The sequence below is a fragment of the Numida meleagris genome, chromosome 5 (genome assembly GCF_002078875.1).
Source record: "Numida meleagris isolate 19003 breed g44 Domestic line chromosome 5, NumMel1.0, whole genome shotgun sequence".
Taxonomy (NCBI): Eukaryota; Metazoa; Chordata; class Aves; order Galliformes; family Numididae; genus Numida; species Numida meleagris.
In genome coordinates this window covers 51,424,144-51,439,462 of record NC_034413.1, presented here as the reverse complement: position 1 = coordinate 51,439,462, position 15,319 = coordinate 51,424,144, and the positions used below count along the sequence as shown (strand labels likewise).

Genomic DNA, 15,319 nt, shown 5'->3' with positions numbered 1-15,319 from the left:
CCTTCCCACTGCCTGTGGCTCGCAGGCCCTGGGGAAGCTGTCAGTGCTGGGGAGCAGCAGTGATGAACAGCAGGGCCCCAGCTCTGCAGGAGGAATGAGGCAGCGTGCTGCTCCTTGGCCATCCCTCTGCTGCTCAGCCCCTCCTGGGGCACAGGAGGGAGCGCCAGTGGCCATGCTGGGTTTTTCCTATTTCGGTACACTGAGATGCGGGCAGCGCAGCCCCAAAATGCTTACTGCCAGAAACCAGCCCTATGCCTGGAAGATCGTGGCAGGGCTGTTCTCCTGGCCTGGAAACCTGCGGTCTGCAAACATGCTGCGCGTGATGGAGTGATGCACTTGCTTTGGATAGACATAAGAATCTGGAGTTTAAGGAAATACCAGATATTTCTCTTAACCAATGGTGTAAACTCAGATTGTTAAGTATCTTTTAGAACAGGATGACAAGTTAATAACTGTGTGTGTAATTGTCACATGCAGTTGTTGCTCTAAATAGTTGTTTTCTCAAACATAACAAAGGGATTGATCTGTCTAATTGAGGATTAACTGCCTTGCATCCAGAAACACAGGGTAATATTGAAACAGGTTTGTTCTTTCATCTAGAAGAAAACTGCGCACCTACCTTAGGCTGTCATTAATTACAGATCTCTAAATGAAGAATGTCCCAGGTTCAACTCTTCCACTTTCTCTGGAAACAAACATATAGGAGAACCTAATAAAAATCCACAAATCATTCTTTATATTGAATTATTGTATGCTAGTGACTGTAGCATTGGCAGATGGCTGTTGTAGATAAATCTGAAAAAGTGTTAAAAAGATGAAGAGTAGCTTCTGCAAATGCTTGTGTGCTGGACACCGTGGTGTCAGAAAGGTTTGGGAGTTGGTGGACTTCTAAGCAGCAGAGGATGCACAGAAAGGTGCTCACTTGTATTTAGCAAGTGTCTGGTGTGGATGTTGTCGCATATTAGTAAATGATAAGGTCTGTCCTTCAGTGAAATCTTTAGAATAACAGCTTGTTCTAACTTTAAGAAGTCAAATCATTTAATTAAATTGATAACTTGGTTGCTTTTTTTGGGGGGGGGGGGCGAAGAGCAATTTAAAATAATTTGACAGCTTTTCAGACTTACCAAATTCCTACGGTAAAGGTCAGAAATATTTGTTTCCTTTGGCGCATTTTTCCTTTCACATGGTCTTCTGCTCCTTCTGCCATCTCCAGCACAACCATCTGCTATCAGTTGCTCACACTGTTCAGTCTATGGTCCCATTGTGGTGCATATGCTTTTTCCTCTGAGTGGCATTATCCTTCTGAATAATACTGCTGTGAGTAAGGAAGTTGTTCCCTGCACCATAGTAACCCACCTGCATAAGTGTGTGCAGGGCCATGCCTTATGTTGTTCATATTGGGAAGTTCACCTGTTTTATTTGCCTGCAAGGTGTTATATATGCTAAGACACATGTACACAGTATTGGTGTGGGGGAACAGCTGAATTAGAAATGACAAATGGGCTTTTGTTTCTGAGGAGCTGGTAATTAAGCAGCACTGACAAAGAAGCAGAAAGTCAGAGCTGCCTTCGCTATGCTCCTGATTTCCAGGAGTGACTGATTTCCTTCCCCTTGAGCTTTTCTTCAGAGAAAGTGTGTGCTGGGCAGTGCAGAAGATGACCCTGACCTTCCATAGGAACGTAGGAGATGAAAGGAAATCCAGTGACAACACAGCAGGGTTAAAACAAGAACGAAAGGTCAGCAGAAGGGTCCAGGCGCTTGTACCAGCAGAGGAGCTGACAGGTATTGGAAGAGCAGCCTTCGTTTCCTGCTGCAGGGTTTGCTGCAGCCAGCACTGGGCCTCCTGCGGGTGCCTTGTCACAGCCTGGCAGCTGCTGCCTTTAGCCTTGTGTGTAGTGAGGAGATTTACAGTATACCAGGGCGTTCCAGAAAAGACCATATGCTGTTTTATACAATATGGAAAAAAAATTGAGTATCTTCATGGCTTGTTTGGTCAGAGTGACAAATTTACGGTCAAATGCTACCTCTAATTGTTAATCAACTTATGCACACGTTCTGGAGAACCAGGAGGGGAAAGCTGTGTCTTTGTGTTGCAGAAGGGCTGTTGGTTGTGCAGCAGGCAGAGGTAGGTGACACATGAAGCATGCAGCTCCCAGCCCTGGGCAGCACGTGAAGCCTGGTGCTGTCCCCAGGAGCCTCTGGCCTGCAGGGCTTTCTGGCACAAAGTAGATAGATGGATATAACTGCGGATGTGGTTTTCACTAGCAAAACCAAACCTCCGTTTGTTTGCTTTATTCAGACCCATCTCTCCTTCATCAGATGCTGTACGCTTACTTTCCTTGCCTGCCTGTGTGGTAACTTAGTGATGATTCAGGCAGGTTTGTGGAAGCAAGTGCAGATTTCTTCCACAGGTTTGTGGTCCTGATTCTGTAGGACCCTTCCCGCTCTGCACTCCTCCGGAGACCTTGTCCATGACCAGCGAAAAGGGAACCTATAATTAGATGCTGTCCACTCACTTAGATGATAGCGTTGCTTGAAGTCTGCAGCAGGCACGAGGCTTACTTATTGCTCTGAGATCTATGAGAAGGACGTTCTGTTCTCCTGGCAGCCAAAAAGGATCGTCTCTCAAAACCGCCGAAGCCGATCTTGGCACATGCTGCACGATTTCACATATTGTAGCTTAGATAAATTACCATGAGCTCGCGCTGCGCTGTAACATGTGTGCAGAACTGACTCACTCAGAAAGAGACATTTGTTGTGGCCGGGCTTTTTGGTGTCCCAGCGTGGAGCTCGTACCTGGGCGGCAGTGCGCATGCCATGTGCCGTGCGTGTGCTCAGCGTGCCCCAGCTGCTGTGTGAGCTGGGAGCTGAAAGCACAGCTCCATTCGCCAGTGAGCTCAGTGCTGGCAAAGCGGGGACAAGTGTGCTTTCTGTGCGGCTCCTTCCAAGGTGCTAGAGAGGAGTATTTTTAGTCCCTTCTGTCTCCCAGCTGTTCCTAATAGCTCGTGCAAATAATGTAAACATTTGCACAGCCTGTTGGGTGGCAAGCTCATAGCCTTTTCTTCTTGTGCTCAGTAGACTTTTGCTGCAGCGTGCTTGTCGCAACAGGTTCTTGGTTTGGGGTGTCTGAACGTTGGTAAGAATGTCCATAAATCTGTGGAGCGTGGGTACTGATTACAGCTTTTCTCTTTGCAGGTTTCGCTGTGGTATATTTTGTCATTATGAGATGTCGTCTACCAGTGCTTCATTTGTGCAAATTAGATTTGATGACTTGCAGTTTTTTGAAAACTGCGGCGGAGGGAGTTTCGGGAGCGTCTATCGAGCCCGATGGATTTCTCAGGACAAGGAGGTGGCTGTGAAGAAGCTGCTCAAAATAGAAAAAGAGGTAAGAGTTTACTTCTCATTTCTTTGCTGTGGAAACGAGCACATAAGTGCCTTTTGTCTTCCATTCTCCAGTTGATTGAAGCAGCCTACCTTGGTTTTCTATTTGTTTCGTTATGTAACTGGATGTTGTTACAACAAATACCTACTGAGGGGGCTCTGTCTGCATTTGTCTCTGATTTAAGGCGTTCCTGTTGTACTGTTTCTTTGCTGCCCTCCTCTACCTTCCTGGTGCAGCAGCTTCTCTCTGCTGTGACCTAGAGGAGGAAGAAAACTCCTGCGCCCGTGGAGCCAGTAATTCCCACTTGGTGACGCTGGCCTTGTTGTTAGGTGGGAGTATGTAGTGTTCCCCGTCTCTGCCTGCGTTGGTTTTCTCCTCCTTACATCTGGTCGCAAGCACCGTGGCTGGTGTCTGTACGTTCACTATAGGCGGCACACGTGCTGCGAGGCGTTGCTTCTGCCCTGCTGCTGCAGGAGCTCCCCTGCAGCTCTGAGGGCTCCAGGCTGCCCACAGCTGCACTTGTCTCACAGCGTGGTTTAAGGCTAACCAGCACACCAGTCACCTTCTCCAGTGGCTTCCTGTGGGCCTGGGAAGACAGACGGGTCCTTTAGCAATTCTGTGGGAAAAGGCAGAATGACTGCTTACTGCAGCTTAGCTGTCCATAAGAGGTTTACCTGGAAATCCTCTTGACCCTTAGCTCTGTACAGCTCCAGCAGAGACACGGCACCTGCTGGCCTCACAGAACCCCAGTCTGTGTGCGGGTCACCACTGGGGCTGCGCTGTGAAGCTATGGACAGCACCAGACATGGTATAATCTTACATCTATACAAGATGTCATTTTATACAATGTCATCAGAGTGTTTTAGAAAGACAGTTACAAGCGGAAGGACAGCAGAGCAGCTGTAAGGATGACATACTGGGAAATAACCAGACACCTGGATTCACCTCCTGTTGCACTAATTGAGTTAGCGTAGTGATGTGATAAGTGTGTTTGATCACGATTAAGCAAGTTACTGTCTAAAATAATGTGGAAGGATCTCATGTTTTCTTCTGTTGACAATGGTGAAAGGTATATGCATTCCATCCAATTGCAATTTGCACTGTTCTCAGTGTACTTTTTGATGTTAACAAATATTAAAAATTAAAAGATAAGTAAAATCAGTGCTAGGCAACATCAGTAACATGCGGCTTCAGAGTCAGCCAGCTGGCGGATCTCAGTAGTAATCAGTGAAGCATCTTTATAGAACAGATTTGTCTGTTTTAGATATGTTATGTACTACAAGCGCTATTGAAAGACTACTTTAAAACAGTATTACTGCAACTTGTGATGTCATAAACCATAGCAGAATGGGAAATAATGGGGAAAGTAGGACAGTCATGTATCACTTGACACAGTTGGATGGCTCAAGTAACATATTTTCTGTAAATCCAAATGCGAAGTTCAACTTGTAATGAGGGTTACAGGTTGTGAAAAGGAAACTGTATGCTGGAAAGAATTTAGTATAATTTAAGGATTTGTTTGGAGATTAATGAAGCCCTGCACCTTTTTCATGGTGTTGTTACAAGTAAAGTTAATGCCCCTGTATACATGAATGAGGATCAAGTCTTCAAGTCTTGTTCTTCAGAACTGGTTTTTGTCTGGGTAAATGGTGCTGAGGAGAGGATGTTTAGCAGTAGGTGCAGTCCTGGCTGTGTTGTTCCTGCAAGAATGCTGACAAACTGGAGAGGCAGCCCTGGAAAATTGCAACACACAAAGAGTGGAAAGTATAGGGGTGCAAGGGTGTGTGTGGGGGACATGACAGTTAGGAGTGTTGACAGAAAGAAGGCAAGTGCCTTCAAGTACAAAATCTGTGTGCTTTCCTTCAGACTTGTCACCATTTGCAACTTAAACAGAAGGCTGAGTTGTAGTTGGAAGCAGCTGGTGCAGGCACCTTCTCTTCAAAGTTCTCAGGAGAGGCAGTGCACAGCCAACTGGTGATACCTTAAATATGTCTAGAAAGCTTTGCGAGAATCAATCTGTCGAAAACTTTAGAGAATTAGAAAAACAAGAGCTTGCTTACAACAATTGCATTTTCATATGAAGAGAATGCTGGGCTCATTTAATGTAGTGTAAAAAGCTATTATAAGTACTAAAGGTTGGGATCTGAAGCCAGACAAATTAGAATGGGAAATAAAGTGCAAATTATAAGGAGTGAGGGTGAGTAACGCTTGGAACAGACTACAGAGAGAAGAAACAGAGCTGGAGAATCCTTCCCATCTCTTCATGCCTTTGCATTGAGATGGGATGTCTGTTTGGACAACCGCTTGTGTCATGTTGTTGAGCTCAGCAGAAGAGAGCTTGGTGAGGTGTCCTACCCTGTGAAATGCTGGAGGCCAGCCTCGGTGGTCTAAAAGTCATTTCTGACCTTAATGGCTGTCTGTCTGTTTATGTATGTAGTATGCAGTGTTTGTCTGTAGTATGTTTATCTGTAGTTATGACAATATTGAACGTCTGTGACTTCATTGTGCTGAAAGTCGTGGTGAGGCAATGACTCTTATGATAGCAGTAGGAAAATAACTTGCTCTAACTGTATGTAGATGTTTGGAAAGCTTGCACTTAGTCCAGAAAACTAATTGTTGCCCTTTCTGACTTCTTTGAAAGGAAACGTCCTTTTTAACTCTGTGAGTGATTGTTTTTTATTTCTCTTAACTGCTGCCAATAATCCATAACAACTGAATAAAGAGAAAACAAAACAGAGTTGGGAAAAGCTTGCTCAGAGGAATTTCATGCTTGCCGAGTCCGAGGAGCACAAGCCAAGTCAATAGAGCTGTGGTGTCATTCTGCAAATATGTTGTATCTGTGCTTCATTTTATTAAACAAACCCATCTGAACCAGTAAATGTTTTGAAGGCTTTGCATTAGCCAAGTGGCTAGTAAGTTCCAACATGTAAAACAAAGCATTTTTTGTTCCAGTATGTAGCAGCATCTCATACTAAAATATGTTCTCAGAAAAGCTCATAAATACTTGAAAGAGTATAGCTCAGTCAGATCTCTTCAAGCCTTTAAAAGGTGGAAAATGGGAAGTCCTCTGCAAGGCATTACCTCTTTATGGACGTGTAGTAAAATCTGACTGTGCAGGAAGCAGCGCGTGTTCCTGTGGATGAGTACAGCTGAAGAGGTGCGTGGAGAGAGCAGCCCTCTGCAAGGCCCTGATTAGAATATCAGGCCCAAAACTTGGGGCAGAACTTCTGCCGATTAAGCAAACCTTAAGTGTGCCTCGAGTGATTAAGTAACAGCAAAAACAAAATTAAATTGCAGTTTTACTGTCCCGTATGAGCACTCTGGTAGCGTTTGGTTTTAAGCGGATTGTTTTATGGGAAATCAAACTACCAGCATGACGTTTATGATGCATACAGGGCAAGGAGAAATGCCTCTGCTGATCAGGACCGCGCTTCTTTGCTGTGAGCTTCATTGTCACTGGAGTTTTACTGGAAACTTGCACTTAATTGTAACGTGTTTGCTCTCTAGGAATACTCCATGGCCCGTGAACTCCGTGCTGTCGTTGAGCAGTAGTGTTGCTTCTAGTTTGCCTACTTCAGCTGTTGAAGCTGTAGCACTTGTGTGTAGGTTTGCTGGGTTCTCTGCAGTATGGCTGCTCTTGGAGCCCTTCCCAGTGCTGGCAGTAGCCTCGACAAGCTGCAGGGGGAGGTGGGGACACCAGTAAAACGCAATTGAGATCTTACTGGAAAGTGCTGCTGCTGAACTAACAGCCACTCGTGCAGAAAACATGTTAACTGGGTACGATTAACAGCGTGTGCCTTGTTCAGTCATGTCTGTGCGATGCAACTGGATTTTATGAGGCTCGAGAATAAAAACATGTTTTTGCTGGTTTTGGTGCCGTATTGCTGGAAGTTTGGCTGGTATATTGTTTTGTTTTCTCACATGTAATACCACTTGTACAATAAGCTTTAGGGGATCTTTTCAACTACTCCATAAAACTTTTCATATGGAAAATAATGCAACTGGTTCCCTCTTTTTATTTTATGATCCTCTTTTGGAAGGGATTGTCCAGAAGATGTTGGTTGTGCCTGTAACTTTCAAACTGCATGAATTAAATTTAATCATCAGCATGTCGCTGGCCTTACCTCACTGATGTTTGTACTCATAACAGAGTATGTGGTAATTTTAACGTGGGTCATAAGAGTAAAGACTGGGAATGGCTCTCAGGAGTAACAAGAGAAAAACAACAGAGTAAAATAGAGCAAACCAAACCAAACTGAAATTGATACATAGCCCAGACAAGACTAAAAATAGTGAATGTTTTTGCTTGCAGTTTATAGCTATTAAGGGTGCTTTGGTGCCAGTCTTGAATGATGACTTCTTTCTGGAATCTAGCTGTAATGAAGTGCAATATTGCTGCTTTTTTATTACTTTATTGGCTCTTCCCAGGAGCTTCCACACCCCTTAGCCCTTTCATTTCTGAATTGGTCAGTTTGTAAAGTGATTCAAGTGGACATCTTGAGAGGACGGCAAACCCAGGGCTTCCAACCTGTGCTCCCTGCGTGCATGTAGCATTGCTAACGAGCTGTGAAAGGTGACCCAGAGTATTTCCTAGAAGCATAGGAGTCAAACTTCCCAGAGATCTGTGCCTATACTGGAAAATTATGGAGTTCACAGTTTATTGGGTTTTTTTAAAGGTTGAATATCCCCAGACTAAAGGGTCTCATGGGAACATTTCCAGCCCCATATTTATCTAAAGGAATGCTGCTGGATCTTGTTAAGTTTTCTTTCTTTTCATCTGTGTTTATTATATTGAAGGGAGGTCTTAAAATGACCTTTTTTTTTTTTTTTAATACTGTGATTATTTTGTAGAGGTTTTTTTTCTTTTTAAATATTTTGGTAAAGGAAATGGCTTAGAGCGTTTCTCTTGGTGCTAAGGTATTCCCAGAAGGATATCAGAAGGATACTCGGTGCCCTTGCCTGTTCTGTGGCAGTTGTCAAGATGGGCTCAGGTGCTCCAACTATCTTATACTCTGTATCTCATGAAATAAACCACTGTGGATAGGACAGACTTCTGCAAAACATCTCTGACTTTGTCTGTTTTTGGTTTTACCCTACTCTTGGCCTTCATTCAAGAGATATTTTCTGGAGAACTTTATTTTGTAGAAGAATGTCGTGTTCTCAGATCTCAGGAAAGTGCATTAAGAGATTTTCTTAGTGGATGTTTTGGATAAGACTGTTGTAAGTATTAAGCAGAATATACGTTGAAACCAAAATGAATTCAAAGCCCCACTGGTATTTGGGAGATACCAGTCAAATGAAAAATGATTCAACATTGCCAGAATACATCTATTCCTGGGAAAAATTTGCATTGCTTTCATTTTGTCCATTTCAAAGAGAGACTTCATTCCTGTACATCTCTGGTCCCCCAAATGGTCGCAGAAACATGGGTATCCAGGCACAGAAGCCTACTGGTCTGTATTTTGCTACATTTTATTGTAGTGATTTTTTAAAAGTTTATTTGTGCGTTTAAACATTTTATAGCAAGGTTTTCATTAGATGAGTAACATCTTTCAGAGTTACTTCATGTGAATAATGAGTATTTGTAGTACAAGCTGTGTGGCTTACTGAGTTTTTTTGACCAGCTTAATTTGAGCTTCTTACTGGCTGGTGTACACATAGTTCTTTTAAATCGAGCCAATTATGGCTTAATTTGATTTAGACATCAGCTTCAATGAAACTGGCATGGAAGACTCAGACTGGCACTTGGTGTTTTCAGAAGTTATTTTGGTTCAATTGAGACGCAGTGACTGTCAGTGTTGTCATCTTAGCTTGCAATAAATGAAAAACTTTCGCAAATGCTGGTGAATCTCACTGTAGACACGTGTAAGAAGTTACCCTATCTTTTTTTGTCAGCTAAAATACCAGATTTTGTATTGAAATTTTAAAGGGTTAAGTGCACATTTTCTTCTGTTGACTGCTAGACATCTGTGAACAGCAAACTTCACAAACTTGATGAACAGCTAAATAAATAAAGATGCACCAGATTTTTTGTATTGCTTCCCTTCACTTGATTCTCTTGAATCAGCTTTGTCAGAATGAAGCAAAACTACTTTGTGTGTGCTGTTGGCCAGGCATACACAGGCAATTTTCATAGCTTGGTTAATGCACATGTGTCATCTAGGAGTATCTCTGTGAGGTCTGGAACCCTTTCAATTCAGCTGTCTTTACATTTGCATTTTCAGAAGGTGCAACATCTGCAGGCAAGCTTTAATACCAGTTTCCTACAAATTGTCAAGAAATAGTGTTTCTGTAAAGGGAGAAAATGTGTTTCTGTCAATGATTCGAACAGCAGTCTTCCTTTTTGTTTTTGCTACCCACACTATCCAGCCTGTCTTGGTATTCTTAAGTATTCTTCCAATTTGAAATTAATTTAATTCCATTACATATTGTCTAAAAAATTATTCTGCTGCAAATTTTTGTTACTGCTGGTATTGCCAGTAGATACTTAGTCCCTATTAAGGCTGGTTTGTTTGTTTTTCTCTAGAGACATTTCTCCCTTTTCTGTCTTCTTTTTGCATGGGCTCAGTTATTATTTACAATTTGGAGGAGAGGTTGTGCTGTTTATTTCTCCATGCCAGTAACCTTTGACATCAAATTGGTGCTCTTTAGTGTCCCCTCCCACGACATTCACTGACCCTGGACTTCTGTTGAAGCGAACAACAACTGCGGAGTGGTATTTTGGGTTGCTGAAGCTGTACTGAAGCATCACTGTACGAATCTCACAGATGTAGAAGAGCTCCTTTTCTCTCAGTGTGCTGTTCTAGTCTCTTTGCTAACTGACTCAAACAATTGAGAGATTAGAGATTAGTTTTATCTCCACATTTATCTAGCTCTTATTTTCTTAAAGCAAAGTTAAGATAATGAAATCATCCTACAAGTGATATCTATTAATAACTTTATGGTACGTGCTTGTGTGTTTGAGGGACAGGTGACAATCGAGTATCTGTGACCAGTGCTGGAGTGCAGTGATGTTGCCATCCCTGGAAGCTGTCATTAAATAATCCACATGCATTGCAGCATGTGGAATGACATGTGACCATTTCTGGTGATACCAAAGTCGCTGCTGAGCTGTGTTACAAATGTAGTAACTTCTCTGTTTTGTTGCATGTAAGCGTGTGGTTGATCAAATTCAGTTCAGAGCTGCGCTGTGGAGGCAGCAGCCCATTTCCACTCTTTTTACTCAAAGCTGAGCGCAGCGGCTGTAATTTTGATCGGAGTACCCCAAAATACCCGCTGTGTGCATCGCAGCAATGGCATTGTGAACTGTTGAGTTTTGACCTTCTAAGAGGGCTCTAAGAATCTTGATAGCGCTAGGTATGCCCTTCTTTTCTTGCCTTGTTTCTTTTGTCTTTAATTTTTCCCTGGCTGCATGTGAGTTGCATGAGGGGCTAGGGCACAAGATTTCGTTGAAAGCAAAGTTGAAGAGCATATGGATTCTAACTTTATGTGAAATATCAAAATCAATCTGACTGTAATTGTAAATGATGCGGCTCTGCCTGTAAAGGTTATTGCATGCTTACCTATTGCCGCTTATTAAGGTGCTGATAGAGAAAGTTTCCTTTTTAAGAGGACAGTATAAACAGTGTGAGGGAGCACTGCAGCCTGTTTATGTTAGCGGGCGGCTGCTGAGGAGCCCGGGGAACAGCTCCAGCGTTAACCCTTCTCTCACACTCAATTGATCACACAAGTACACAGGGAGATCAGGCCAGCGGTGCAGGTAGGGGGCTGCTATCCTGGTCCAGCTGCCTCCAGGCTGCCCCGTGCACCATCTTCTGTGTGTTTTATGGTCCCCAACTGAAGTACTGGGCAGAAATCCTGTTTGCAATCTTTCTGCATTATTTTCTGTTTCTAAAAGCCACTGGTAAGCCAGGTAGCACAAGTGACAGTGACCATTTCTATGCCACCTTGGTCCCCTCCAAGGGGACCAGGGCAGCCAGGCACACAGGATGTACCAGCGCTGAGCCTTGCTGTGAGGGGAGTGTGCCGTGTCCATTCCCTTGCTCCTCTGTCTCTGCTTGTCTTCCACTTGCAGACTCCCAAAACCTGAGGCTCGTGGTGGCTGTATGTTGTAAGGAAAGCAAAGAAAAAAAACACGTCACGATGCACATCATGGTTGCATTTTCTGTGTGTGTGTGCTGGGCATGTGAGTTTCTAGTAGATGCATTAAAAACAAGCATAGTTTGTTAAAACAAAAAACCTGAAAACTAACCTTTGAGTTGCTACAGGAGAGGCAAGGAAGCTGTTGGTGGACAGAGGAGACCATTCAGTTGACTGGTATTAAGTTCATGTTTGGAAGGTGTGGAGAAAACACGCTTGCAGACTGTGCAGTCATCAGCTTTTGCATGAGAACAGAGTTCTTGATGGATTTTTATCTGGCAGAGGCAGAAGATGAGATGTGCGTAAGTTGTTGTTCTGGAAACTCGCTGAGATAATCTAATTGCTGCACCTTGTGGTGAGTGATTGGCATTTTCCAATATAATATTTTTTCCTTTGTAGTGTCACAGAACAAAGAAAATGTAATGCATGCCAGTGTGCAGTTAGAGGGCAAAAACATCACAGAAATTGTCCAATCATATTATAACCTTTGTTTTAGTAATGCTAGGTGTGTTTGAGACAATCCTAATGCTAGGTGTGTTTGAGACAATCCTATCGTAGGTGGTTGCTTATAAGTAGTTGTTGCTGTTTTTTCAGTAAAGTGTGCACCTTTAATCTTCTAAACAGAGGAGGAGACTTTTTACCTCGTCTTCTTGGCAATGTGTCTCTGTGTGCTGGATAAAGTATGTAGCAACAGATGGATAAAATCCAGAGCTGTTGAACTAATTTTGCTCTGGTCCCATTGCAAACCACTTCCCTGTTAGTGCTGTATTTCTGGATGGAGGACTGTAATTTCTCACTGACAGGGAGTAAGGCTCAGTCCTCCCAAGGTAAACAGGCATACCACTGTTACTTAATAAACTTGAAATGTGCAGTGTGAAACCTCCTGCCTTTTTACTCTTGTGTTCTCTGGTATGCAGTAAAAAAGGGAGAGATTCCTTGCTTGTTCCAGGCTGTTACTGAGAGGAACATTGAGTAACGGCACAAACGGGGTGCCTGCCTTAATAAATTCTTTCAGGGTAAGTGACACTTGATTCTGTAACAACGCTGGCATCGGCTGTTAGCGCGAGTGACATGTTAGTTGCCTTGAAACTGTGACCCAAGTTTCCTTTTCGGGAAAGAAGATACCCGCAGACCCCTTCAAAGACTAGGGCAGTTGCTTTGTTTGTCTTTTAAAATCTGTATTTCTCCCTTTTTGCTTGGTCAGTGTTTAGAACCATTAAAAAAGTAAACGTGACATGAGGACTGAGATCCTGCAGCTAGAGCTCCTCTATAATTACATATTCGGCTACAACAGTACAAAGGAAAATGAGAGTCCCTTTTTCTTTATGTACCACGTTTCAGTTTTCCCTTAGGTTTAAATTGGCATTTTGGACTATGTTCACCGGAGCCACTGAAGAGCTTATCAGAAAAAGAAGGAAACAGAGGGAGGGAAAGAAAGATAGATTTCCAAATGACAACCTTTTGAATAGTCCAAGTTCAATCCCTAAAACAAAAAGTGGAATCTTTTTTTTTTCTAAATAATGTGCTCTACAGTGTCACCTCTCATCTTGAGAAACATGAAAGAGCAAGTAAAAGAGATGACCCAAATCACAGAGTTCCTTTGAAAGAAGAAATTCAGCTGTTTTGAACACTTACAATCAAAGGAAGTGGTTTCCCTAATTATATGAACTATGTGAAATCTCTCAGAATAGCTCTTCCACCCCAGGATTCCTTGCACTTTAGAAGTTTGCATAAAAGCTCACATGGAGAATCAGATGCAAAGTGTTTGATTCAAATTTTATTAGACAGAAGTGAGCATACATTCTTATCTCTGGGTTTGACAGCTGGTTGGGTTTGGACCACAATCCTGGTTTTGATGGATTTCAGTCCTATACTTTAAAATCTTTCACTCTTCAGGTTCTCTGGTGGGATGCCCCTTTCAAGAGAAAAGTGGAAATGAAAAAATGGAGAAGGGATAGAGGGGTGCTTTTGTGAGCTTTCGGTTGAGGTTTCTTCACCCTGATTAGGCTATTCATTGTTAGAAAAATCCGTCCCCGTACACAGCTTTTAAAAGAATGAGGAATTAAATTTCCTCTCGTTTTAAAGAAGCCATGCATCTTAAAATACATATTTTGAAGAACTGGGATCTGAACTCTATAACTTCAGTATGATTCTGGTACCACCATTTACTTCAACCTGTCAAAATGCTGAATTTGGTACGGCCTTTCAGCAAAAAATGGATCTGTTCAGAAGGCTGCTACACCTTCTGCTTTCTTTTTGTACATGCAAAATGATAAAGGTATGTTAGTCTGAACTAAATGGTGGGTACATACAAAAATGTGCAGGATTCTTCTAAAGGCTTAACATCTGTTCATCAAGATTTCCTTTTCAGAAGAAAGGTTTTGTTTTTTCGGTTGTTTGGCAGTAATGGGGTCAAAGTGTATCATTAATGGAGATCTTGAAGCAATGTCATGATAATTTTAAAATATAACCTAAAGTTAGATGCACCATGTACCCAACTGAAATGCTTAGTTGTATTAAAACTCCAAATTTTGGCAAATAAGAGTGCGATTTTATTCCCCCCCCCTCCCCCCCCGGAAATGTCTTCATTTTCCTAACAGGTTTATTACCTACAGACGTAGTTAGATTTTAGTGAAAGTTGTGAGTATTAATCACAAAACTGTTTGTCCTCTAAATGCTAGAGATAGGTACCTAATCTTTATCCAGTTAAGACTGAAAATGATGCTTCCTTGCCAAACAGCCTCTGAAACTGAGAACACAGGGCAGTCTCTAAGACGTGATATGCAGTCACTAGTGAGTCAATCTTAATAAATTATATTTTCCAGGTTTGCAATGATACCATCATACTTGCTCTTTACAACAGTAATTTCCAAATCGTCTTCTATTTTCTCCTCAGAGTCAACTACAGTAATTTTACCCAGATTTGATAAAGACAGAGATAATTGATGAAATTGGCACTGAAGAGAAGCCTCACAGCCCTCTAAATTGCAACAGTTCAAACACAAGAAGGGGAGAAGCCAGAAGGGTTGTGAGTGCCTTCTGTGTGCATAAGATCAGCCTAAACCCTCTTTATAGTAACACTTAGACTGATAGCAAGATGTCACTGACTGTTTGAAGAGATGTTTCTTTGGGTGTTTTTTTCCTTCCCAGACTGCATCTTTTCTGTAAGAAGTAACCATCCTGACCTCCAATTCTTATTTTTCCATGCAGAAGAGAGGACTTTTCCTGGAATCAGGGAACTGTGTCTTAGAAGCAAACACCAGAGCAGTTGTGCTGCCAGTACAGTGTGCAGCACATTTGCAGCACGTACTGCAAAGGTGGGGAGATTCTTGTAGCCCTGCAGGACTCTGGCAGGGTGATGGTGTGGTCAGATGAGCTCTGCCTGTGCCATCTGGAGAGCTGTGTCTTGTGATCAGCTTTGCTACAGCGTGATTTTCTTGGTTGAGGGAGAGTACTTACGGTTATCCCAGCCTTGTTTGTCTTAAAAGGGGCGTGGAGAATTATACTTGCTCATGTCCTTCCTTGCTGGGGGGTTGATTTCCCTCCGCTTGTAAATTAGAGCAATCCTCAAAGGAGTTTTTGTTTACCCCTGGCACTGGAAAGTGGGAAGCAGTGGTATGTGTGGTGCTTTTATTCTTCTACCCCGGAAGACATGCTCCCAGTTTGGATGAACTCTGTACCAGTGAAGCAGCACATAGCTCCTGAGCCATGGACCTGTAATCCTTGTGGTACTCTGAGCAGAAACCAAACCGCAAGCATGTGGGGACAGCTGAAGGAAGTGTCTCACATTGAGAACTG

The 15,319-nt window shown here is 42.8% G+C and overlaps 1 protein-coding gene across 3 annotated transcripts in view; it reads left to right on the top strand.

Annotated features, from left to right (window-relative positions):
- Nucleotides 1-15,319, top strand: part of MAP3K20 (mitogen-activated protein kinase kinase kinase 20) — an 86,181-nt gene that overhangs the window by 1,990 nt on the left and 68,872 nt on the right. For 2 of the 3 annotated variants that reach the window (XM_021398146.1, XM_021398147.1), the window contains exon 1: nucleotides 3,227-3,385. In XM_021398146.1, the coding sequence (XP_021253821.1) occupies nucleotides 3,227-3,385 (159 nt within the window). Of the gene's footprint in view, nucleotides 1-3,195; nucleotides 3,386-15,319 lie in introns of those variants that run through there. The other variant, XM_021398145.1, reaches the window with a different exon arrangement.